Source organism: Rhinoraja longicauda, chromosome 10, assembly GCF_053455715.1.
Source record: "Rhinoraja longicauda isolate Sanriku21f chromosome 10, sRhiLon1.1, whole genome shotgun sequence".
NCBI classification, from domain to species: domain Eukaryota; kingdom Metazoa; phylum Chordata; class Chondrichthyes; order Rajiformes; family Arhynchobatidae; genus Rhinoraja; species Rhinoraja longicauda.
In genome coordinates, this window is record NC_135962.1 from 26,283,621 (window position 1) to 26,308,536 (window position 24,916).

The 24,916-nt window shown below is 41.3% G+C and overlaps 2 protein-coding genes across 4 annotated transcripts; one reads left to right on the top strand and one right to left on the bottom strand.

Annotated features, from left to right (window-relative positions):
- Nucleotides 1–545: 545 nt before the first annotated feature.
- On the bottom strand, nucleotides 546–8,849 carry LOC144597632 (uncharacterized). Its single transcript, XM_078407144.1, has 2 exons — nucleotides 8,191–8,849; nucleotides 546–2,963 (listed from the first exon to the last, which is right to left on the bottom strand). Exons 1-2 carry the CDS (start codon nucleotides 8,717–8,719, stop codon nucleotides 2,617–2,619), a joined length of 876 nt encoding a protein of 291 aa, XP_078263270.1. The 5' UTR covers nucleotides 8,720–8,849; the 3' UTR covers nucleotides 546–2,616.
- A 188-nt stretch (nucleotides 8,850–9,037) lies between these two features.
- On the top strand, nucleotides 9,038–24,596 carry nubpl (nucleotide binding protein-like). 3 transcript variants are annotated; one of them, XM_078406465.1, is made up of 11 exons: nucleotides 9,038–9,314; nucleotides 13,853–14,000; nucleotides 14,888–14,922; nucleotides 15,599–15,683; nucleotides 16,678–16,717; nucleotides 16,839–16,929; nucleotides 19,815–19,908; nucleotides 21,207–21,292; nucleotides 22,512–22,632; nucleotides 23,218–23,300; nucleotides 24,163–24,594. In XM_078406465.1, the coding sequence occupies exons 1-11, from the start codon at nucleotides 9,237–9,239 to the stop codon at nucleotides 24,214–24,216; spliced, it is 915 nt and encodes a 304-aa protein (XP_078262591.1). In that variant the 5' UTR covers nucleotides 9,038–9,236; the 3' UTR covers nucleotides 24,217–24,594. The 3 variants fall into 3 exon arrangements, with proteins under 3 accessions (XP_078262591.1, XP_078262592.1, XP_078262593.1); XM_078406466.1 differs by lacking the exons at nucleotides 19,815–19,908; nucleotides 21,207–21,292 and having other exon boundaries at nucleotides 24,163–24,596; XM_078406467.1 differs by lacking the exons at nucleotides 9,038–9,314; nucleotides 14,888–14,922 and having other exon boundaries at nucleotides 13,877–14,000.
- Nucleotides 24,597–24,916: the final 320 nt, after the last annotated feature.

Below are 24,916 nucleotides of genomic sequence, written 5' to 3' on the forward strand. Positions count from 1 at the left end.
TCAAGGGGATATGTAGCACCAGACGAGGAGGGGTGGTGCAGGTGATGGGCAGATGGAGCTGGGTAGGGGAGATGGAGGGTAGGAGTTGGGAAATAGCCAGTGACTGATAGGTTGAAAGAGATGAGGGAAGAGAGCAGGAGATGCAGGTGGGTGGAGGGGGAGGGACAAGGTAAAGACAAAGAAAATAGTTGGGAAGACAGCTTTTTTTTTTTTAATCTGCAAATCTTTCTAAATAGTAATTTCAGGGAATTGGAATCAGGCTACATCCAAGTCAAAAAATGTTTTCTCTGCTGCAGAGCAAAACTGAAGAAGTCAGAACAAATGACACCCAAGAAAGATAGAATTAGAGGAACCCCAATAACACACAAAGGAACATTTTACTATTGACAGATAACAGAACTTAATATTTGGAAATAGTCTATATTTCTCCATTCTGATAATACTTGCATGGAAAATACTACACAAATCATTTTCTTTATTTATTCTAAGATAAACCAAGGTAAATTTAAATTAAAATAATTTCCTTCCTTTATTTATTGCCGTTTAATCCTTATCATCACCTCTACATTTTGAAAATGGACGGAGATCACACTAAAACATTTTCACATTCATGTTTTATTTTACTTAAGTAACAGTCAATTCTACAATATAAAATTATAAAAATACTTCAAGATGAAAGAGAATTGATTCTTTTCCCATCGGAAAGAAATCTATTTACAATTTATGGATAAATCATCCAATTCAATTGTTTAAAAACGCAAATACATTATGAACCCAACCCATTCAAAGGGACATTAATTCACCAAACTGTAACTGGTTACAGTCAGAATTCATACTCCAGATCGCATCCATTTAATTTTTATCTTAAGTAGATGCAACGGTAGCTGCGTTTCCACTAAAAATAGACATTCTTTAATGGCAAAAGGTTAATCCTCCATTTCCATGGTCAAAGTTATTGAACAGATAATCTTCACTTTACATTTTCTGTGATATAGCAGTACTTCTGGGTTTAAAAAAAACACCAACCAAAAATACCAAATAACTTGAAATTATAGTAACAAAAGTGGTGTCATACAACTTCAAATCAAATCTTTATTAACATGTGTGCTTTTCAGTACCTACCAGTATAAAACATTTTTAACATTCGTTTCTGCCAAGGCAAAGCACACAATGATAACCAAGAATCAGTGTGCAAGAAGAAACACTGTAATTTCACCCGATACCAATAACCAGTTATCATCTTTCAGTTTAATCATATTCAACACCTTAATCTAATTACATTAATGGCGAGTTAAAATGATAATTAGCCTTTGACGTAACTCACGATTAACTGAGCCAGTTACAATGCCCGAATGCAAAATCACCAGCCGCCAATTACATTTAAAGGCCCATAGAATTCCAATTATGAACAATTTAATTTGGATAAAACAGTTTACATGCAAATACTCAAAACAGAACTAAGGAACAACTGACTTGTCAAGTAATGCATGTGTATGTCCAATGTGCACTCCAAACAAATGTATTTGTTTTTATTTGGATAATTAAATTATTACCCAAAACTACCTGGGAGTTATTAAATTCTTGCTTATAGCAACGTTAGCTACATTTAATTTCAGAATGATCAATATAGAAATACACGCATCACTAATCACATACACATCTTTTGTGACTACCGTAAGGTTAGAATTAATCGTTCTTACATCATATAAAACATTACCAAATAAAAACTGCCTTCAATGATTAAAAAAAATCACATTTTTATAAAATAGAATCGAATATCTAATGCCCTGGTACAGAAGATTGGCTTCTCCATTAAGGTAATGATAGTGAACATTATCATTGGAGCACATGCTCTTCGAGACAGGAAAGGGGAAGGATCGTCTTAAGGCCACACAAGCCTTTCTGGAATGACAACAACAACAACAACAACAAAATCAGACAATGTTTGTAGACACATGAAGAAACATTCACCCAATCACACAGTTCATGGTATCAGGAATAAATTTTGCCAAGGAACCATATGTCTCGATATGAAACGCTGACCATATTTAAAAATTGTAAGATTTCCATGTACTGAACCATTGGCAAGTGCATATATGCTAAGATAATTATTACGAGAAACCAACGGAATGAAAGACCTGAAATGCTACAGCAATTAACTCTATTAGTGCTTTGAAATAAAAGGGAGAAAGAGGGCAGAACAGCACTGGACGATGCAAAATGTTCTCCTTCATAATGTTTGGATAGATTACTCTGGATCATTTTGATATCCACAGTGCTGTCCCTCACCCAACACAATTTTTAAAATACTTAAATAGTGTACCTATTCAAATACATAAAATAAAACTCTTGTGCTAACTGCCTGCTACAACAATTTCCTTCCGACACCATGATAGTTGAAAAGTTGAATTTTGCACTAAATATACACTCCTGAAAAATATAGTTTAAAGTTGAGCTATTTCTCCAAATAAACTTGTTGGGAACATTCGACATGCAAATTTATTTAAAAATATTTTGGTTGTGAACCTGTATTCAGTCATGTTGGAAAAGATACTGTATAAAATAAAAATGTGCTACAAAGATACAACTTTGTTTTAAAGAAAGTTGAACAGTGGCCTAAAATACTTTCCTTTCAGTTATTTCACCTTCAGGAGCTGTGGATGTGGAAGGAAAGTCAGCCATATTATGGCCCATCATTTGTCCCAGCATAAAGAGAACACGTGCTTCATGTTCTCTATCGCTTTGTCTCATCCTTTCCTCCATTTCCATACGGAGCTGCTCAAGACGAGCAAACCGTTCCTCTGATGCCTCCATGTAACGGAGAAATTTTTCATCGGCAGCTTCGCTGTAGCGGATGAACTTCTCCATCATGCCGTCCATTATGTCCTCCAGTGAGTGCTTCTTTGCTTTCTTCGGCTGAGGTGTGAATGGTAGAGATGAATGCATTCGCCGGATACGGGATGCTAAGAAATAAAAATACACAGCATGTTTGAGACGTGCCACACCAGATCTAAACAACCAAAAAAATTGAACAAAGGAAATCTACAAAATTCCAGGGGATGACAATAGCAAGTGGACACATTCATCAAATATTATCTAGTTTTATCCATAGTGCTGTTGGAATTAACTATTGAACTGACATTTTGATGCCACAGTCAAAATTAAGTCAGCCTGTTTGTTTGAATTGGAAAAGATACAAGGTGCTGGTGCCATTCGGCAGATCAGGCAGCATCACTGAAGGACATGGATAGGCAATATTGCAGGTTGGGACCTTTCTTCAGACTGACTATAGAAGAGGGGAGTAAGCTGGTAGAAAGGTGGGTCGGGACAAAGCTAAGCAAGTGATAGGTGGATACAGGTGAGAGGGGTTTGATTTACAGATGGATGGACAAAGATGAAATTATGACAAAAGATGATGGTTTTGAGATGAAAGGAGAGACGTGAAATATGGTCAGAAGAAGGCAAAAGGGTGGAAGAGGACGGGGCGCCTAGGTTGAAAGGGAGGAGAGAGGTGGCTGCTGGAGTCCCTGGATGGATGTGAGGGAGGAGACACAGGAACAGAGAGGGGGTGAATTTAGGAGGGAGAAATAACAGAGAATGACCTCTGAGGAAAGGGATGAGGATGGGAAGATGGGGCTAGCGGTGGGATCAAATTGGAGGTGATAGAAATGTTGGAGAATGATATGTGGATGTGGAGGCTGGTGGGGTGAAAGGGAAGGACCAGTGAAGCAACCACATTTACTAAAGAAAGAGGACATCTCGGATGTCGCAGAGTGGAAAGCCTGAACTTGGGAGCAGATGTGGCAGTAACGTGGAAATTGAGGGTGGGAGATGGCATCTTTGCACTAGGTAGGGTGGGAGGAGATGTAGTCCTGTTCACTGTGGGAGCCTGTGGGTTTATAGTAGACGTTAGATTATCCCCTGTGATGAAGTGGCAGATGAGAAAGGGGAGAAAACTGTCAGAGATGGACCAAGTGAATGTTAGTGGTAAAGTTGATGAAATTAATGAATTCTGCATGGGTGCAGGAGGCAGCTGTGACGCAGTCATCAGTGCAGCTGAGAAACAGTTGGGGGATGGTGCCAGTGTACGTTGAGAACAAGGACTGTTTGATATTACCAACAAAAAGGCAGGCATAGCTGGGACCCACGCAAGTGTCCACAGCTATACCTTTAACCCGAAGAAAGTGGGAGAAGTTGAAATAGTTGTTGAGAGTGAGGCAAGTTCTAACAGAGGGGAACCGATTGTATTTTTCAACTTTACATTACTTAAGACTACAGGTATTTAAGCAGTTATTACATGCTTTGATTATCGGAGAGTTATAAAAACAGTTCGAAAGCCTGTAAAGGAGCAAGCTGTCAAAAAAGCCATTAGGGCGTTCTGAAAGCTTGCTGTAATATCTGCTACTCAAGGATTTTTCACTGCCTGAGCCTGCCATGCCTGGCGGCATGATTGCAGAGTTCAAACCTGCAGGTCAATCTATCTCAGAAAACCACAAAAGGCAAGTAGGGTCATGCAAACATCACAGGGAAGGAAGCCTGATCAACCATGAACTGGCCCATTACAAGGAAGACAAAAGGACCGTCTAAGAAAAGCTTTGCCCATTCTCAGATCAGAGAATGGAATATCACAAAAGGGGGCCACGGGCTCATTTCAGTTGTACCAGCTCTGAGAGCATTCCACAACACTCTTGACTTGCGCCTTGCAGATGGTGCAGAGGCTCATCACAGAATTCAGTTTTGTGAGGAATTAATAATGACACACAGTATAATCATCAGTGAGAATACTTATTTCTGACATGAAGTTCTTTGAGAACAACTGATTAGATATCAAGAGCATTTATTCACAAAATGTTGGAGTAACTCAGCAGGTCAGGCAGCATCTCAGGAGAGAAGGAATGGGCGACTTTTCAGGAGAATAAATACCTTCGATGTGTAACACCATCTGCAATTATTTTCTCACACTAGCTCATTGTAAAATTCTGCTTTCTTGATTGATTTTATTGGCAATAACAAAAGCAGGTGAGCATACTGGCCTCAATCAAAATCATGAAATTATTGTAATTCTACATATTCCCCATTAAATACACTGGTTGCAGTTAACAGGACAAACATAAAATCAATTCACACAGAGACACCTTTATATTCACTGGTCAAACAACATACACCAACAAAATAGAAGTGATATATCTCAAATAAAAAATTATCAAAACCCCATCACGAATGTCAATTTGCAGGTAGAAGCAAGATGGTCGGAGATTAAAAATACCATCTATATACTAAAACTCTCGTTTGTTCACTTGTTCCTGAACTACAGCCAAAAAGGTACACGAGAGCGCGACAATTTTAGGCCCACCTTACTCGCTGTCGTCCCATGGAAGATGTTTCATTGAAATCGGTTATATTTTTTAAGTTATTCACATTTTAACGTTTTTAAAAATGCACATGCGCAGTTGGGGCTCCGTTGATCTGGTACTTACGTAAGATGCCCACCGCGTCCGCGTGTGCACAGAACAAACGCGTCCGTGCCTGCGCAGTTGGGGACCATTGAACAGTGCTCGGCTGCCTGTCCCTTGGGGGCGGGAGAGCCAGGCCTGGTGCCGGGGGAAGCAGCTGGAGCCTGGATGTGACCGGGTAACCGCGAGCCTGAGGTGGGCCAAGGGGAAAGACGGCAGCAGCAGTGAGGCTGGGCGTTGGTGGAGGCCGAGGCCTGCCCGCGGCTCCCCCGTCCCCCCCTCTTCCGCCCGGCTGGCTCAGCGCCTTCCCCACACCACCCAGAGTCCAACGGTTCAGCAACAGTGGGAGAGCCGCCGCCGTCTACCACTGAACATCCCCACACCGGGACGGGATAGGACTCTTTCCCCTCCCCCCCCACCCCCGCTCCAATGGCGGCCGCCCGGGCCGGGAGGCGGGTTGCTCCCGGGAGGGAGATGGGGAGGGAGGGAGGAAGTGGAGGGGAGTGGGGGAGAGGGGAATGTTGGAGGAGGGAGTGGGGGAGGAGAGGGTGCTGCATCAATGCAGGAGTGGTTTGGGCCCAACGGATCCATTTGGTCTAGTAGTCAATAAATTTTCCCAACACACAAGTGGCAATATAATGATAGGCCTTCATGTTTATGACATAGTGCAAATATATTGTGTAATCTAGTAAGTCTTGCTAAACAAATTAACCTTTAGAGTTTTTCCCCTTATTTGTATTGTTAGTATCTTTATACAGGTACCAATACCAAACTCACAATACTGAATAAAAAATTAACCAGGATCTTCAGTTGCTTCAGACAATGTTTGGACAAAGAAAGATAAAATGGGTTGCTTGAGAAAACAGCACGTATTTATCCAATATATGTACATAATGGCATTAGACTCACACTCATGTGTGTACTCAATCTAAAAATAGCCTAATATTGCAAACTCCCGGAATAAAGGCCAAGATAATTCTTTTACTTTCTATTTGAAAATCAGAAAATTTGTAAATGGTAGCAATCTGATATAAAAACAGAAATTGCCAGGGACACTTAGCATTCCGAGACAACATTCGAACAATGAGTCTCAAATCTCAAATGCTAACTCTGTTTCTCTTTCCACATATGTTGCATGACCTACTGAGTATTTTCAGCATTTTGTTCCAAAATAAAATTTCCATAGAAGGAAGATCATTCAACAAATTGAATGTATGAATCTCGGCTCTAATTATGACACATTGTAACATATTAGTTTTACAATGATTGCAATGAGCTTTGGTAACACCAGCCCGAATCCTAATCGACATATTGAAAAGGGAATAATCGCATTTAAAATTCATGTTTATTAAGTTAAAACAAATGGAATCAAACAGCAAATTAAAGGAACATTCAAACTTAATTACCTCAGTCATATTATCCTTTCAGCTAAAAGGACACAATTGGAGTAACTCAGCAAGTTGCTCGAGTAACTTCAAGGGTCCCGACCCCAAATGTCACCATGTTATCCAGAGACGCTGCCTGACACGCTGAGTTACTCCTGCACTTCATGTCCTTTTGTGTAAACCAGCACCTGCACGTCCTCGAGTCTGAAGAAGGGTCTCGACCCTAAACATCACCTATTCCTTTTCTCCAAAGATGCTGTCTGACCCGCTGAGTTACTCCAGTATCTTGTGTCCCCGTTTCTATATTTATCCTTTCAGCTGTCTTCTTATTGGGCTCAAATGACCGTTTCAACCATTTTCAGAGCTCAGATCACTGATCCATTAGGAATACCCCTCGGGTTTCTTCTCTACAATGGCTCAAATGCTTGAATGTCTCCATTGGCAAATCATTGGCTGGGATGTGTGATGGTTGTTGTATCCATTGGTTTCACAAAGTACTCTGTAAACAATGAAACTGTCCGCAGCAAATCATAAACATCCAGTAGCGGGAACATTTATACTACTGAGATGCTACACAATGGCAATCGCAATAAAAATGAATCTAACCACAAAACTTGACGTACAGCAACATCACCAACATCACGAAGTGAATCAAGAAACAGCGTTTGGAAGATTCGTTTTTGTTATTTCAGAGTGCGGTGTGTGCGTAAGCGATACCTCCATTCCATCCCCAAGCAGTAATGGCTATCAAAGATGGACTTTGAGAAGGTATAGAAACTGCCATTACATCTGTATTAATGAGAATGCTGGACCGCCACTGAAATAATACAGCCACAAATACACCACCTCGCTCGGCAAAATCTTTTCAGTATCGACAAGACCGAAGTCAAGACTATACGAGTTAAATCTCACAAAATGTAAAACGAAACGCTGGAGGAACTCAGAGGGTCAGGTAGCATCCTTGGAGAAAATAGATGGGTGACGTTTCGATGTTTCAAAACACTAAGAAACATTCATTTAAAGGACACAAAGGGCTCCGAAATGTCACCTATCCCATTTCTCCAGAGATGCTGCCTAACCCACGGAGTTGCTCCAGCATTTATGTCTATCAATTCTAAACGAATTGGCCGAGATTACATGGTGTTTTGGGGAGATAAACTTTTCACTGAGATAAGCGTTTCACTGGGAACATAATTTTCACTTGCCCGTGTAAAAGTTTCATTTCGTTACCAAGTTGCAACGTATCCAACAGCTGGGATCAGGGCATTCCGATAATTCCCAGTGACTTTTAGCGTCCGTAATGAACTCACAATAACTTTTTGCTGAAAGATATAGTAAATTAAACTTCTTACTACAGAAAGCACTGGTCGAGGGCTGAGGCTCAAATTGCCTGTTGCTGCTCTCTGCCCTCGGGTGCTCGGGCTCCTCGGAGGAACAATGGCCATTGCGACATTCAACCCTTTGACTCGAGTCGGAGTGCGGGCTACTCTGCTCCTCTTTGATATCCTGCGGGTCGCCGGGCGTCGCCATCACGTCCGTGGCGACCGCTTTGTCGTTGGTGACCCGGGAGCCGAGCACCGCGTCCAGCTGTTCGTAGAAGCGGCAGATCTTCCTGCCGCTGGCGCTGCAGCCGCGCCTGATGCTGTCCTTGGCCAGCGTGTATTTCCTCTTCAGCCCCTTGATGCGGATGCGGCACTGCTCTGGCGTGCGGATGTAACCCTGGTCCAGCAGCTGCGACGAGATGAACTTAAAGACGTGGCTGTTCCTCAACTGCTCGTCCAGGGCCGTCTGCACGTTCTCCTCGCTCCACACGGCGATCAGCGCCAGGGTCTCGGCGTCCGACCACAGGGCGCCGCGCTCTGACCTCGCCTCGGACATCATTGGGAGCCTGGCGCCCGGCGACCCCCCCACGGCGGCGGCGGCACCGGCACCGCTTCCCTCACCAGCGGCCCCGTCCCGCTCTGGGGGCCGGCCCCGACTCAAAGACAAGGAGAGAGAGAACGCAAGCGGGTCTGCCCCATCCCCTTCCCATTCCCCCGCCCGCCCGACCTGCGGCTCCAAACGAGCGCTTCACGCCAAAGGCCCCCTTCAAATTTGCCCCCTCTGAGATCCATGGGTAGATGCGGGCGTCACCTCCGTTTCCTGCCGCCGCGCGCACGAGCACGAGCACCGGCACAGGTCGCGGGCACGATCGCGATGCGCGGGCACAGCAGGTCGCACGGCCGAGCTCCACAGTGGCCATCTTGCTCCCTCCCTTTCACTGTTCTCGGTCAGACAAGCGTCGTTCGCCCGTCTCCAAGGCTGAAGCAAGAGGTCGACGTCTGATGCACGACGCTTATCATTTGCCCGGTTAAAGCCCAAGCGTCGATGTCCGTGTAGATCTTCTGTCGGTGGGAGGATGGCGCTGCTGTGCGGAGCCGGGAGCCGTGGCGTCAGGACGAGCGCGGCCTTGGCAGCGATGGCGGCGCGCTTGTGGGTGAGTGCACCCTCTGCCTGTCCATCGGCCGGGTCGACCTGTGTCTGAAGAAGGGTCTCGACCCGAAACGTCACCCATTCCTTCTCTCCAGAGATGCTGCCTGTCCCGCTGAGTTACTCCAGCATTTTGTGTCTATCTTATGTGCTGTGTCCTGCCGTTCACTGAGTCCGAGAGCGCAGATCAGCAACTGAGCTGCTATGTTTAAATGAGCTTCACAGTCAAGTCAATTTTATTTGTATAGCACATTTAAAAACAACCCACGTTGACCAAAGTGCTGTACATCTGATTAGGTACTAAGGAAAAAAATGAAACATACAGTAGCACGCAAACAGTTCACAGTCACCTGTGTTAGATGACTCCCAGCTCCAGGTTGATACTTTATGTGAAATTCTTTGTTTTTGCATACAGTCCGGTAAAAGCATACAGTTAACTTCACCCAGGCAGTACACAAAGAGTCCCCTCATTTCTGGCGCCGACAAAGTTTCTCAAGTTGTCAGTGCAGTCTTATTTGCTCGTAGCGGCGAACCGGGTGTGCCGCTACACGTGGGCGGGCAGCTTGAGCGCAATCATGTATGCATATATAGTCTTTCCCCTGACAGGATGTAGCGCGCAACAAAAAGCTTTTCACAGTAACCTCGGTACACCTGACAATAAACGAAATTAATTTAGACACCGGGAACGACAGATATAACAGTTCTGCCACCTCCAACGTGACCCACCAGTCACATCTTCGCCCCTTTCAGCTTCTGCAGAGACCGCTCCCTCTGCAACTCCTATACACTCATCACTTCCCACCCACATCACCCCCTCCCCTGGCACTTTCCCCTGCAAAACTTCCCCTGTTACATTGTGAGGCAATCCCAAAGTTGTAATTAGCCAAACTAATTTGATGCAGGAATTTAACAGCAACAGAGGGATCATTCATCTGTTCCATCTGGACTGGCTTTGGATTCAGTTCAGAGGTACTATAGACAATAGGTGCAGGAGGAGGCCATTCGGCCCTTCGAGCCAGCACCGCCATTCAATGTGATCATGGCTGATCATTCTCAATCAGTACCCCGTTCCTGCTTTCTCCCCATACCCCCTGACTCCGCTATCCTTAAGAGCTCTATCTAGCTCTCTCTTGAATGCATTCAGAGAATTGGCCTCCACTGCCTTCTGAGGCAGAGAATTCCACAGATTCACAACTCTCTGACTGAAAAAGTTTTTCCTCATCTCAGTTCTAAATGGCCTACCCCTTAAACTGTGGCCCCTTGTTCTGGACTCCCCCAACATTGGGAACATGTTTCCTGCCTCTAACGTGTCCAACCCCTTAATAATCGTATACGTTTCGATAAGATCCCTTCTCATCCTTCTAAATTCCAGTGTATACAAGCCTAGTTGCTCCAGTCTTTCAACATATGACAGTCCCGCCATTCCGGGAATTAACCTTGTAAACCTACGCTGCACGCCCTCAATAGCAAGAATATCCTTCCTCAAATTTGGAGACCAAAACTGCACACAGTACTCCAGGTGCGGTCTCACTAGGGCCCTGTACAACTGCAGAAGGACCTCTTTGCTCCTATACTCAACTCCTCTTGTTATGAAGGCCAACATTCCATTGGCTTTCTTCATTGCCTGCTGTACCTGCATGCTTCCTTTCAGTGACTGATGCACTAGGACACCCAGATCTCGTTGTACGCCCCCTGTTCCTAACTTGACACCATTCAGATAATAGTTCCTAACTTGACACCATTCAGATAATAATACAGAGCCAGAGCTGCCCTAATATCTCACAGTCGTACTATCAGGAATAGACAGTCTTTTAAAGATTATGGAATCATTGACCACAAGACAATTTTCACACACAGGGTGGTGGGTATATGGAATGAGCTGCCAGAGGAGGTAGTCGAGGCAGGTACTATAACAACATTTAAAGACATTTGGAAAGACACATAGATAGGGGAATATGGGTCAAAAGCAGGCAGGGGGACTAGCATAGATGGGGCATCTTGGTCAGCATGGGTAAATTGGGCCGAAGGGCCTGTTTCTGTGCTGTCTGACTCTTAGAAGGAGTGGATGGTACAATGCACTTAGTAGAGCTGTTGCCTCATAGCACTGATGGTTCCAGGTTCAATCCTAATCCCCGCTGCTGTCTGTGGAATTTGCACATTCACCTTGTTATCTCCTTTTTATTCCCTTATCATGTATCTACACACTGTAAATGGGTCGATTGTAATCGTGTATCATCCTTCCACTGACTGGTTAGCACGCAACAAAAGCTTTTCACTGTACCTCAGTACACGTGACAATAAACTAAACTAAACTGAACTGCAACTGTAGAAAATGTGATACCTGTCCTGATACCTTCTCCCTCACACCCATCCGGGAACCCCAGCAGTCCATTCAGGTGAGACTGAGGTGCACGTGCATCTCCTCTAACCTCATCTACCAACTACATCTGGTGCCGTAATGTGGTCTCCTTTACATCAGCCAGACAAAGCATAGACCCAGTGACCATTTTGCCAAACACTTGCGCTCAGTTCACCAAGGCCTGCTAGATCTTCTGGTTGACAATCATTTTGACTACCATTTCCATTCCCATACTCTGACCTTTATGTCCTGAGCCTCCTTTGTCAGAGTGAGGCCACACGCAACCTGGAGGAATAGCACTTCATATTCTGCTTGGTTAGCTTACAACCCAATGGTATGAGCATTGAATTCTCCAATTTTAGCTAACAGCACACCCCTACAAACAACCCCCCACCTTTCTCTGCTCTCTTCCCTGGGCCCCCTTTGGATGCACAGTCATTTTTATCTTTGCCCTTCCGCCTCTGCCCCCTTCCACCTATATTCCTTCCTTTGGCTTCATATTTCATGCCTCTTCCCTCCTTATCTCATAACCTTTTTTCTTTTCATCTCTGCCCTTTGTCCATTCATCTGTTAATCAAAAACCCCTCTCAGCTGCCTTTGATAAGGTGTGGCATGTCAGGCTGCTAGGGAAGATGAGAGCCCATGGTATTAAAGAAAAGATACTAGCATGGATAGCGGGTTGGCTGGATGGATGGCAGAAGGCAAAGAGTTGCAATAAAAGGCGCTTTTTCAGGTTGGCTGCCAGTGTCTAGTGAAGTTCCGCAAAGGTCGGTGCTGGGGCCGCTTCTCTTCACGTTATATATTAATGATTTGGATAAGGGGATTGAAGGCTCTGCGGCCAAGTTTGCAGATGATGCTAAAATAGGTGGAGGGGCAGGTAGTGTAGAGGAAACAAGGACTCTGCAGAAGGACGTGGACACATTAGGAGAGTGGGCAGAGAAGTGGCAGATGAAATTCAGTATAGTAAAGTGTGGAGTCATGCATTTTGGTAATAAGAATAAAGATTATTTTCTAAATGGAGAGAGAATCCAGAAATAGGAGGTGCAAAGGGACTTGGGAGTGCTGGTGCAGGATTACCAAAAAGTTAATTTGGAAGTCAAATCAGTAGTGAGGAAGGCAAATTCAATGCTAGAGGACTGGAAGACAAAAACAGAGATGTAATGCTGAGGCTCTATAAGGTGCTAGTCAGGCCGCATTTGGAGTACTGTGAGCAAATTTGCTCCCCATATCTGAGGAAGAATGTGCTGGCTCTGGAGAGGGTCCAGAGGAGGTTTACAAGAATGATTCCAGGAATGAGTGGGTTAGCATATGATGAGCGTTTTTACAGCACTGGACCTGTACTCGCTGGAGTCTAGAAGGTTGAGGGGGGACCTCATTGAAACTTGTGGAATAATGAAAGGCATAGATAGAGTGGATATGGAAAGGACGTTTCCACTGGTGGGAGAGTCTAGGACTAGAGGTCATAGCCTCAGAATTAAAGGGCGCTCTTTTAGAAGGAATTTCTTTAATCAGAGGGTAGTTAATCTGTGGAACTCATTACCACAGATGGCTGTGGAGGCCAAGTCAGTGGATATTTTTAAGGCAGAGATGGATAAATTCTTGATTAAAACAGGTGTCAAGGGTTATGGGGAGAAGGCAAGAAAATGGGATTAGGAGGCAGAGGTCAGCCATGATTGAATGGCAGAGTAGACTTGATGGGCCGAATGACCTAATTCTACTCCAATAACTTGTGAACTGTATCCACCACTCGTCAGGCTTTCTCTCCCCTACTACAATCAGCTGAAGAAGAGTTATGATGCAGAACGGCATGTATCCATATCCTCTAGAGATGCTGCCTGATCTGCTGAGTTCCCACAGCTGATGTTTTTTCACACAATACAGTTGACTGGTCATTGCACACTGCCGTGCAATACATTCTAGATTAAACATTGTCTGTGGCTTCTGTGTGATGTACATTCAGCGGGAGTAGGTCAGAGAATATCTGAAACAAATTGACATGCCAGGTAAAACGTGACACTTCAGCAGAACTTACCCAGTTCCAATGAAAAGTTATTGTTATTTCTCAACAAATGCTGCATAACCAGCTGAGTATTTCCGGCAATGTCTGCTTTTTGTTAGATTTCCAGGATTCCTGATATTTCACCTTTGTTTTTGCATTCTCCTATTTGTGTTTGTATTGTTTTAAGTCTTCAAGATCTACTCCTGAATCATTACAAGAGAGACAAAAACAATTGATGGCTCGGGGAGTCCCAAAGCAAAAAGCGATTCCTGGAGTAAAACAGGTTATTGTTGTAGCTTCAGGGAAAGGAGGTGTTGGAAAGTCAACCACTGCAGGTATAATGTTTACTGAATGTTAACGTTTTTAGTCTAAAGTTTATGAATTTCATAATTTTGTAGGGGAATAGCATTCTTCTTGCTGTAGATTTAATTTTGAAATATTTTGTAGTAACAGTAAACATGGCTGTATTTGAAGTGCAAAAATCAAAAATTAATTATTGCCTCAAGCTTATTTTTTAAAGCTGCAATGGCAATGACCTGTGCTATAGATAAAACAAACAATCTCAAAAGTTAATATCCATCAATTTTTTTAATTTTTACATCTGAAGCACTTCAGAACATGTCAACAACTTAAAGCTGTCGGCATAAATGAAATCAATGTTTCCATTGGTTTGATGAACAGACCTTTAATAACAACGGCCACAATTCTGAAGCTCACAGAATTGAGGGTAAATAGAACTGTGATTTAGACAATAGACAATAGGTGCAGGAGTAGGCCATTCGGCCCTTCGAGCCAACACCGCCATTCAATGTGATCATGGCTGATCATTCTCAATCAGTACCCCGTTCCTGCCTTCTCCCCGTACCCCCTGACTCCACTATCCTTAAGAGCTCTATCTTTATTCCTTTATTCCAGATACGAAGCATGAATTGTAGCATCGTCCTTGTCAGGTTTCTTCTTCTTACATATTTACACAGAAGCTCTGATTCTGTCATCACTTGTAAAAAGGGCAAAATAAAATAGTAAAGAGGCACTTGAGGTTTATTGGCCATAAGATTTTTCTTTTCCTCTTAAGTGGGGAACAGAAAGGGAGTGTGGTGTTGGGGATAATGCTCGTTGTTTTGCAACTGAAAAAATCCCAAGCTGCCCGGCTTGTGTTTATTTGAAATTCTGATATACAACTCTCTTATAGAAATCTAATATATGTCTATCTGAATTTCAGTGAATCTGGCTCTGGGATTAGCAGCCTATGAATCAGTAGGTGGATTTTCCTTTAAATGTACAATTTTGTTGAAGCATTGTGTAAGGTGAAATATTTGTGTGGAAATTGACACCATACTGTAACGTGTATTTAAAAACAATTTCTAAATTTTGTTGTAGCAAAATGTATTTACAAGACTGGTAAACCCTGTCATTTTCAAACATAATGTGGGACATGAGAATGGGCTGTTATTGAGGACTAAGTCGAACTGCAACTTCCAGGGTTCATGACCACGTTGCCAGACTCAGAATTAGAAGTTTTTGCCTTATTTGCACCTGTACAAGTTTTACCATAGAAGCATCTTGCTGAGTGAATGAGGGTATAAGCACCATTGCCCATGAAGTTGGGGTATATAACAGCCTGATGCCTACGTGCCACATCAGAGAAAATTTAAACAAAACCATTACAAACCTTAAAAATAGAAACATTCAGGAAAAAGTAAATATCTAAAAGAAGGGGTTATGCATATATTTGGGCATGACGCCATGAGAATCAAGGGCATTCTTGGTATTACTGATAGGAGTGTTGTATTCCATAATTAATTGTATCTTTTGAGGAATTAACAATTTTGTTTTCAAAACTGCCCTTGGTTGTATTGGCATTAGAGTTGAATATATCCAAGAATGTTGACTCGAATTATACACCAATTCAGTATGTTTTTAATCCCTCAAGCATGTGGGGCTGCTGGATGCAGATGTGTATGGTCCTTCTATCCCACGCATGATGAACTTGAAAGGAAACCCAGCTTTAACAGACAGTAAGTTTCTTAACTTCAACTTAAACATTCTACATACTGTACAAAGTTCTGTGGTGTACGATGGAATGAACATCAAAAAACAATGTTATTAAAAAGGATAAGAACCATAGCAAAACCAAACTAAATGTTTTGGTTTTCTTTTTTACTAGATGCCGGAAAAAAAAGAACTTTGCTACCCCTTTACTTGCCAAATTCATACATGTGAACTACAATACACAATATGTAGACGTTTCTGACCTAGTTACCATTGACATAAATATTTCTGTCACGAGCAAAAAAAAATCAGCATGGACTATGTATAAGCGCAGCTGTAATTTCTACATGGTGAAAGCAAAATGTATAAAGATGGCCTTTATTAAAATCTGACAATGTACACTTTAACCACATGTGAATTTTTCTATTACAAATCTCAAATTGTGGAGTACAGAGACAAATAAATAAATGATGGGTCTTTGTCCCAACCATTATGGTGCACTGTATATTCCTTACTCTTGCTTCACAATTCTTTTATCCTTATCTCATATCTTTGGTCTTTTCGTCTTTTGTTTTGTCCAACCATCTGTCGACCCACCCCCCCCCCCCCCCCCATCTCAACACATCACTTGCTATCCTGCCCCTCCTCTCTTTCAGCTTTCTTCCCCCCATGCACCCTCCCTCACCACCACAATCAGTCTGAAGAAGGGTTCCGAACCAAAACGTCACCTATCCATGTTCTCTGGAGATGCTGCCTGATCCACTGAGTTACTCCACCACTTTCTGTCTTATCTTGAAGTTTATGCTGAGTTTTTAATTTGAATTTGGAGCACCTTGATGTGGTAAGGGACACCCTGCTCCAAGGCCTTTGTGCTCGGCAAATATGTGTTCACATCTTCCTTGCATAATGTATTGAGATTGCTGTGAACATACATTTGCATTTTGCGGATAGGGTTATAGATGTGGTTTACGATGAATATTCTGTATATAAAATTATCGTCGTACTTTTTCCCTTTAAAAGGCAACTTGATGATACCGTTGGTAAATTACGGAATTAATTGGTAAGCATTTTACATTCAATGATACCCCATCTTCCTTGTAGGAGTGTATTTCCAAGTAAAATACATTTTCTATCAGTGCTATTAAGTACATTTTGAATTTGTGCTTGTCTTCTCTTGGCAGCATGTCAATGGGATTTCTGGTAGAGGAAAAGGCACCAATTGTTTGGCGAGGTCTCATGGTGATGTCAGCAATAGAAAAGCTGTTGAGACAAGTGAGAAACATTTTTTTTTAACATATTAAAATAATAGAAACATAGAAAAATAGGTGCAGGAATAGGCCATTCGGCCCCTCGAGTCACCACCACCATTCAATTTGCTAATCATCTAAAATCAGTACCCCGTCCCTGCTTTTTCCCCATATTCCTTGATTCCTTTAGCCCCCAGAACTAAATCTAACTCTATTGAAAATATTCAGTGAATTGGCCTCCACCGCCTTCTGTGGCAGAGAATTCCACAGATTCACAACTCTCTGGGTGAAGAAGCTTTTCCTCATCTCATTCCGGAATGATCCCCTTATTCTTAAACGGTGACCCTGGTTCTGGACATGGGGAACATTTTTCCTGCATCTAGCCTGTCCAATCCTTTAAGAATTTTATATGTTTCTATAAGATCCCCTCTCATTCTTCTAAATTCCATTGAATACAAGCCCAGTCGACCCATTCTTTCATCATATGTCAGTCCCGCCATCCCGGGAATTAACCTGGTGAACCTACACTGCACTCCCTCAATAGTAATAATGTCCTTCCTCAAATTAGGAGACCAAAATTGCACACAATACTCCAGGAGCGGCTTCACCAGGGCCCTGTACAACTGCAGTAAACTCAAATCCTTTCGCAATGAAGGCCAACATGCCATTAGCTTTCTTCACAGCCTGTTGTACCTGCATGCTTACTTTCAGTGACTGATGTACAAGCACACCCAGGTCTCGTTGCACTTCCCCTTTTCCTAACCTGACACTATGCAGATAACAATCTGCCTTCGTGTTCTTGCCACCAAAGTGGATAACCTCACATTTATCCACATTATACTGCATCTTCCATGCATCTGCCCACTCACCCAACCTATTAAAGTCACCCTGCAACCTCATTGCAGCTCACACTGCCACCCAGCTTTGTGTGTCATCCGCAAACTTGGAGATGTCACATTTAATTCCCTCGTCTAAATCGTTAATATATATTGTAAATAACTGTAGTCCCAGCACCGAGCCTTGCAGCACCCCACTAGTCGCTACCTGAAAATTCCAGAAGATTAGTCAAGCATGATTTCCCCGTCATAAATCCATGCTGACTTTGACTGATCCTGTCACTGCATTCCAAATGTGCTGCTATAACATCTTTAACAATCGACTCAAGCATCTTTTCTACCATCGATGTCAGGCTAACTGGTCTATAATTCCCCGTTTTCTCTCTCCCTCCTTTCTTAAAAAGTTGGGTTACATTGGCTACCCTCCAGGGCACAGGAACTGATCCAGAGTCGAGAGAACATTGGAAAATGTTCACCAATGCATCCATGATTTCTAGGGCAACCTCCTTGAATACTCTGGGATGCAGACCATCAGTCCCAACAGTTTACCTAACACTATTTCCTGACTAATGTGGATTCCCTTCAGTTCCTCCCTCCCACTAGATCCTCAGTCCCCTAGCATTTCTGGGAGATTGTTTGTGTCTTCCTTAGTGAAGACAGAACCAAAGTACTCGTTTAACTGTACTGCCATTGCCTTGTTTCCCATTATAATTTCACCTGTCTATGATTGTAAGGGATGTATTTGTCTTCACTAAGCTTTTCCTTTTACCTATCTAAAGAAGCTTTTAGAGTCAGTTTTTATATTCCCCGCAAGCTTTCTTTCATGCCCTTTTTTCCCCCCTCTTAATTAACTCCCTGGTCCTCACCTGGACAGCAGAAATGATGCCTAACCACCAAGCAGCTTTGACCTTGCTTCCATATAATAAGGATGAACATATTCCCTAGATACCAATCAATCTGTAGTACAGCAGCTCTTTTACATTTATTGGAATGTTTGTAATATTTAATTTTCCAGCTTGTGCGTTGAACCAAATAATACAAGATGTTTATGATTCGAAATAGCTCTGAGTTCTTGCGAATTTCCAAAATGGCTTGTTAGAAAAATTGCACGACCTCTCATTCAATGTTTTCAAATTTGCTCATAGATAGTAGTAAACATAGATATTTACATGATCTTTGAGTTACTGATTTCTCCTTGCTCTCAATGTCTGAACAGATTTTGTAATTGTTTTTATTTGTTTATTCTTTGTTTGTTTACTTATTTTCTCTAGACCATAAATTTTCAGACTTTGCGTTAGTTACAATTTGCAGACATATTATTGATTTAATTTGCACTTTCAGAAATCAAACATTTATCAAGTTGCAGGGTGGCGATTCATTGTAACAGATTCAATCAGTACTTCCTTCCTCGGGGATTTTGGTCCACGAAACTTTATCAATAACACGTTTCTTCATGGTGGTATTATCTGAAGAAGTAGGTAATTTCCCATTTCTAACTACATTTTCTAAAGGCAAATTATTCTTTGCTATTAGAAAGCAAAAACTCTTTATCAATACCCAATCTCAAATTCTATTTTTAACTGCTAGATATTAAATAACCATAGAGTAAAATATAGCACAACAGACCCTTTGCCTGTCTATGCTTGTCTAATTTGCTGTTTGGCCCATATTCCCCAAAATCTTTGCTATCCACATACCTGTCCAATTCATACTATAATATTATAATTTATTCTTAGATCTTCAATTTAAGAATTGTAGCGCCATGGTAGAGTTGCTACCTCACAGCACCAGTGACCCTGTTTTGATCCTGACCACGGGTGCTACATGTTCTCCCTGTGACTGCGTGAGTTTTCTCCAGGTGCTCCAGTTTCCTCCCACACTCCAAAGACGTGCAGGTTTGTAGGTCAATTGACTTCTGGAAATTGTATATTGTCCCTAATGTGTAGGATAGTGCTAGTGTATGCGGTGATCACTGGTCGATCCAGACTCAGTGGATTGAAGGGCCACACTGTATCTCTAAAGTCTTAAAACAAATTCTCAGACTGCCTTGCTATTGTTATTTTCTATATTGTAGGTTGAGTGGGGCCAGTTGGATTACCTTGTCATAGATATGCCACCAGGCACAGGGGATGTGCAACTTTCCATCTCTCAGAACATACCTATTTCAGGTAGGCATATGTAGTCTCTTTGTAGTACAAACCTATTAATGGTATATCAAAGTAATCATGCTGATAACTTGCACTCTTGACGTTAATGGGTTTTTTCTTTGGGGGTCTTCTGTGTAACGGGTGAGCCACACAAGGGCACACTGACAGAATATTTAAAGTACCTTTTCGAGAAAACATTTTTTGTTTGACCTCTGGTTTTGTATGGTGCAGATATTTTTCTTATTGCAAAGTAATTTTATGTGTAAATTAGAATATTGTTAGCTGGAAATTGAAAATATGAGGCTGGAAATTTTTATGCAATATATTTTAATATAACGGAAAAGGGCTGCACATGCTTTACATCTCAATAATTTATTATTTTTCCCCTGTTGTAATTATTTTCTTCTCATTGCCAATTATAAAATTCTAAAATTTGTATTAAAATTAAGGCTTATGATATGTGGCGTTTTATTCTTTGCTATTAGAAAGCAGAAACGCTCCCAAACCCCAACCTCAAATTCTATTTTTAACTGCTACAGATATTAAATGACATCATAGAGTAAGACAGCACAACAACAGACCCTGTGGTCCAGCACCACAGATCTGGCTTTGAGGCACTGCAAAAAGAACAGGAAAAAATATATATAATATTTGACTAGATAATCTGGTTTCCACACTCCATCGCATCTTAATAAGCATCGCTGAACATAGCAAGTCAATAATGAAGAATTGCTATTGTCACCAGGTCAAAGGGTAAGCTTTTTTTTAATAAAGCAGGTGCAAGCAATGCTTAATGGCCATGTAAACTCGGAAATGTTAGAATCAGCACTAAATTGCAGGGAATGTGGACCTGTGCAGAAAATAAAGGAAAAATGTGATCGGGCAGGAACCAAGAGAAACTTTCATAAGTTATGATGCCATTGCCTGAGGGAGGTTCTTGAAGCCTGGTGTAATTTTAGGGGGAATAGTATTTCATCGTACAACTGGACAATTTTAAGTCCGCAACAGTGAATACCATAATTTCACACAACCACCTCCCTTCGTTGTATCTGAACTGGCCAGTCCTGATAAAGGATTATCAGCCTGTATTAAATATAAGCATTTTTTAACTTTCAACAATGCTGCCTGATGTGCTGAATAATTTTAACGTTCCCTTTTATTTCTGATTTCTTGCAATTGCAGTTTTATATTTCACAGTTTCAGCATTGTGGCATTTATAACTTCATAATTGAAAGTTCATTTTACACACTTCCCAGGATGTTTTCATGTGGTTCCAAGGGAAATGGGACTTTAATGGAACTTACTGCACTTGCCTTTAGGAGCTGTTATTGTTTCTACTCCCCAGGACATTGCTTTGTTGGATGCAGAGCGAGCAGCAAACATGTTTCAAAAAGTTAATGTTCCTGTAAGTAAAATTTATAGAAGTTATGTCTTGTTTAGGTTCATGATTTAAAAATAAATTGGAGATCTAAGAATAAATTATAGTATTATAGCATGAATTGGACAGGTATGTGGATAGGAAAGATTTAGGGGGATATGGGCAAAACAGCAAATTAGACTAGCATAGACGGGCAAAGGGTCTGTTGTGCTATATTTTACTCTATGGTTATTTAATATCTAGCAGTTAAAAATAGAATTTGAGGTTGGGTATTGATAAAGAGATTTTGCTTTCTAATAGCAAAGAATAATTTGCCTTTAGAAAATGTAGTTAGAAATGGGAAATTACCTACTTCTTCAGATAATAACACCATGAAGAAACGTGTTATTGATAAAGTTTTGTGGACCAAAATCCCCGAGGAAGGAAGTACTGATTGAACCTGTTACTATCGGGATCATAAGAGGCATTAAGGCCTTAAAGTAGAACAATTGAGGTGTTCTGGGTAAGGAACTGTGAAATTAATGGTAGCAGTTACAGACATAGTCTCAGCTTTGGAGACCAAAACATTGATTAATTCTTAGCAATTGGAATCAAAAGAATGGGTACATATGGCCATCAGAATATTGAAACTATGCAAACTGAACACGGGTTGGGATTGAAGTTACACAAGTTTACTTAACGTGGGACTACTGACATAGAAGCTCTTCATCCCACGAGTCCAAATTAAATTTGAACCCTGAATCATTACTAAAGTGTGTCATGGCTGTGAATAATCAGTTGATCAATTTTATTTTTGGTTTCTAATATAAAACCCATTTCATAAATGAATATAAAGTGGCAACTGTATTTCAAGCAGCATTATAACCTTCATTGAATTAGTCTTAATGTACTTCAATGTCATATATATTTAGCACATTTAGGGATGGCATGGTGGCACAGCAGTAGAGTTGCTGTCTTACAGCGCCAGTTCGAACCTGTCCACGGGTGCTGTCTGTATGGAGTTTGTATGTACTTCCCGTGACCGCGTGGGCTTTCCCCCACATGCTCCGGTTTCCTCCCACACTCCAAAGACGTGTAAGTTTGTAGGTTGATTGGCTTTGGTTTAAAAAAATTGTGATTTGTTTCTAATGTGTGGGATAGTGTTAGTGTACGGGGATCGCTGGTCGGCACAAACTCAATGGGCCAATGGGCCTGTTTCCGCGCTATATCTCTAAAACTGAAAATAAGCACCTCTTTCTTTTGGCAGGTTCTTGGTATTGTTCAAAACATGAGTGTCTTCCGGTGTCCCAAATGTAAACATGAGACTCACATCTTTGGGGCTGACGGAGCAAAAGAGCTGGCAGCAAAACGTAAACTAGATGTTCTAGGTACGGAGCAGAATTAAAGATATTTTTAATAAATTGACTGAGGTATGATGTGTGCTTACGATACGATAGAACTTTATTTATCCCAGGAGGGAAATTAATAACTTTAAAATAGTTATGATTTTATAGATATACCATACAACATAATCTTATTTTTATCTTCGGCAAGGCCGCCAGCATTATCAAGGACTAATCCCTCTTCTCCCCCCTCCCATGAGGCAAGAGGCACAGAAGTTTGAAAACGCACACCTCCAGATTCAGGGGCAGTTTTTCCCCTGGCTGTTAACGGCCAACTGAATCATCCTATCACCAACTGGACGCAGTCCTGACCTCCCATCTACCTCAGTGGAGACCCTTGAACTATCTTTAATTGGACTTTATCTTGAACTAAATATTATACTCTTTATCCTGTATCTGTGCATTGAGGACGGCTTGATTGTAATCTTGTATAGTCTTTCTGCTGTCTGAATAGCACGCAACATAAAGCATTTCATTGTACCTCGGTACATGTGACAATAATAAATTACGCTAAAGATTTATGTTACAGCATGACCAGAAAGATGAAACATCTGATTTGTCTTTTTATAGGTGATATTCCACTACATATGAATATAAGAGAAATGTCCGATAAAGGTCAACCTATTGTTGTATCTCATCCAGGCAGTCCCGAGGTATGTTGCATTTTGGCTCAAACATTTTAATATTCTAATTTCTCCTTATAATCAGTGCCAACAGAAACTCCACACGTAACATAATGTTGTAGTATGTTTTTAGCATTGCATAACTCATCTAACTTCCGGTTCTGGTTTTTTTTTGTTGGTTATGTCTGAACGATCTGATAATGTTTTAGGGTGAGTTTATAGTCACCAGGCAGTGATTTGATCGTAACATTCTCATCATTCTCTGCATTGTTACTTATGATTTTTTTTAAAGTACTGCTTGTCAATTGGAGAAACAAAAATAGATCCTGAATTATTAATGGGGAAATGCATTGGCGGACATGACTTAAAGTAATGGTGTTTTTAATTGATGACTGTGACAAATGATTGCTAGAAGTTAATTTTTGAAATGTTTTCTTTGTGGCAGAAATGTGTTTCTGTACTACAACCAGTAACATGATTTAGTTAGCAACTACTTTGCCCCCTAGCTGTTGACATCAATGTATTCACTTACTATAGACATGGTCTGTGATTATGTGCAGCTATATAACATTTTACGTTTTTCATTTCAAGAAGGAATAAGCATTACTACTCAACAGTTCCCTAAAATGATCAGATAAATTATCCTAATATAAAAACAAGGGACTGCAGATGCTGGTTTATAAACAAAAAAGACAAAGTGCTTGAGTAACTCAGCGGTTCAGGGAGCATCTCTGGAGGACATGGATAGGTGACGTTTCGGGTCGGGACTCTTCTTCAGTCTGAAACGTCACCTGCCCGTGTTTTCCAAAGATGTTGCCTGATCCACTGAGTTACTCCAGCACTTTATGTCTTTTAAAAAAAATATCCTAACAGTTTTTCTTTTGTGCTATAGGCCAATGCCTACTTGAGACTTAGTGCTGAGGTCATGAAAAAACTACCTAGATGACTCGTGGGATATTACAGTCTGCACTCCGTTTGAATTTTTGTTTTGTCTTAGTTACACATATTGAATTCTTGCTGAAAAGACAGCTGCTGGATCAAACTTGAGTAGGTTAATGAAAACTGAACGCATGATGTCAACAGAAAATCTGTGACATTTTAATTAATGTATATAGAACTATCAGGATTCTTGCTGAAATCAAGATTTAATTGCTGGTTATAATGTGGCAACACTAGAGTTAAATATGTATATCGTGTGATGTTGACAAATAAATTGTACCACAACTGGAATTTTATAATAAAAACCTGCAAGGAATGAATTAAAATTGAAATAACTTGTTTTTCCTCTAGTTGACAAAAGAGCGGATGGTTTAAGTTCACTTGGCTAACAAAATCATGTCCTTTTATTGTTCTGTTCAGCTTATATTCCATTGTTTATTAAAGCTGTTAATATCCTTACCCGTACAAATTTGATCTAACATTATCTAATATTTATCATTGAAGACTTTTGACACGTTTTAAATTTAAATTTCAGAATAGAATGTTCATTTCCTGACTTAGAATATGAATCATTGAATAATTGAGTGTGTTTGAAATTCCCCCTTCATTTCTTACCTTATAACTTACTCTCTAGAAATGGGTATCATTCTTGCTGCTTTTCTCAGAATATATCCCCACTCTCATCCACCACCATCCCATTGTTCATG

Coding starts and splice junctions, on each gene's coding strand:
- LOC144597632 (XM_078407144.1), bottom strand. CDS start 8,719: ATGATGTCCGAGGCGAGGTCAGAGCGCGGCGCCCTGTGGTCGGACGCC. Junction 2,964..8,190: donor CTCGACCAGTGCTTTCTGTA/GTAAGAAGTTTA, acceptor TTTATTTCTTAG/CATCCCGTATCCGGCGAATG.
- nubpl (XM_078406465.1), top strand. CDS start 9,237: ATGGCGCTGCTGTGCGGAGCCGGGAGCCGTGGCGTCAGGACGAGCGCG. Junction 16,930..19,814: donor TAGAAAAGCTGTTGAGACAA/GTGAGAAACATT, acceptor TCTATATTGTAG/GTTGAGTGGGGCCAGTTGGA. Junction 23,301..24,162: donor CTCATCCAGGCAGTCCCGAG/GTATGTTGCATT, acceptor TTTGTGCTATAG/GCCAATGCCTACTTGAGACT.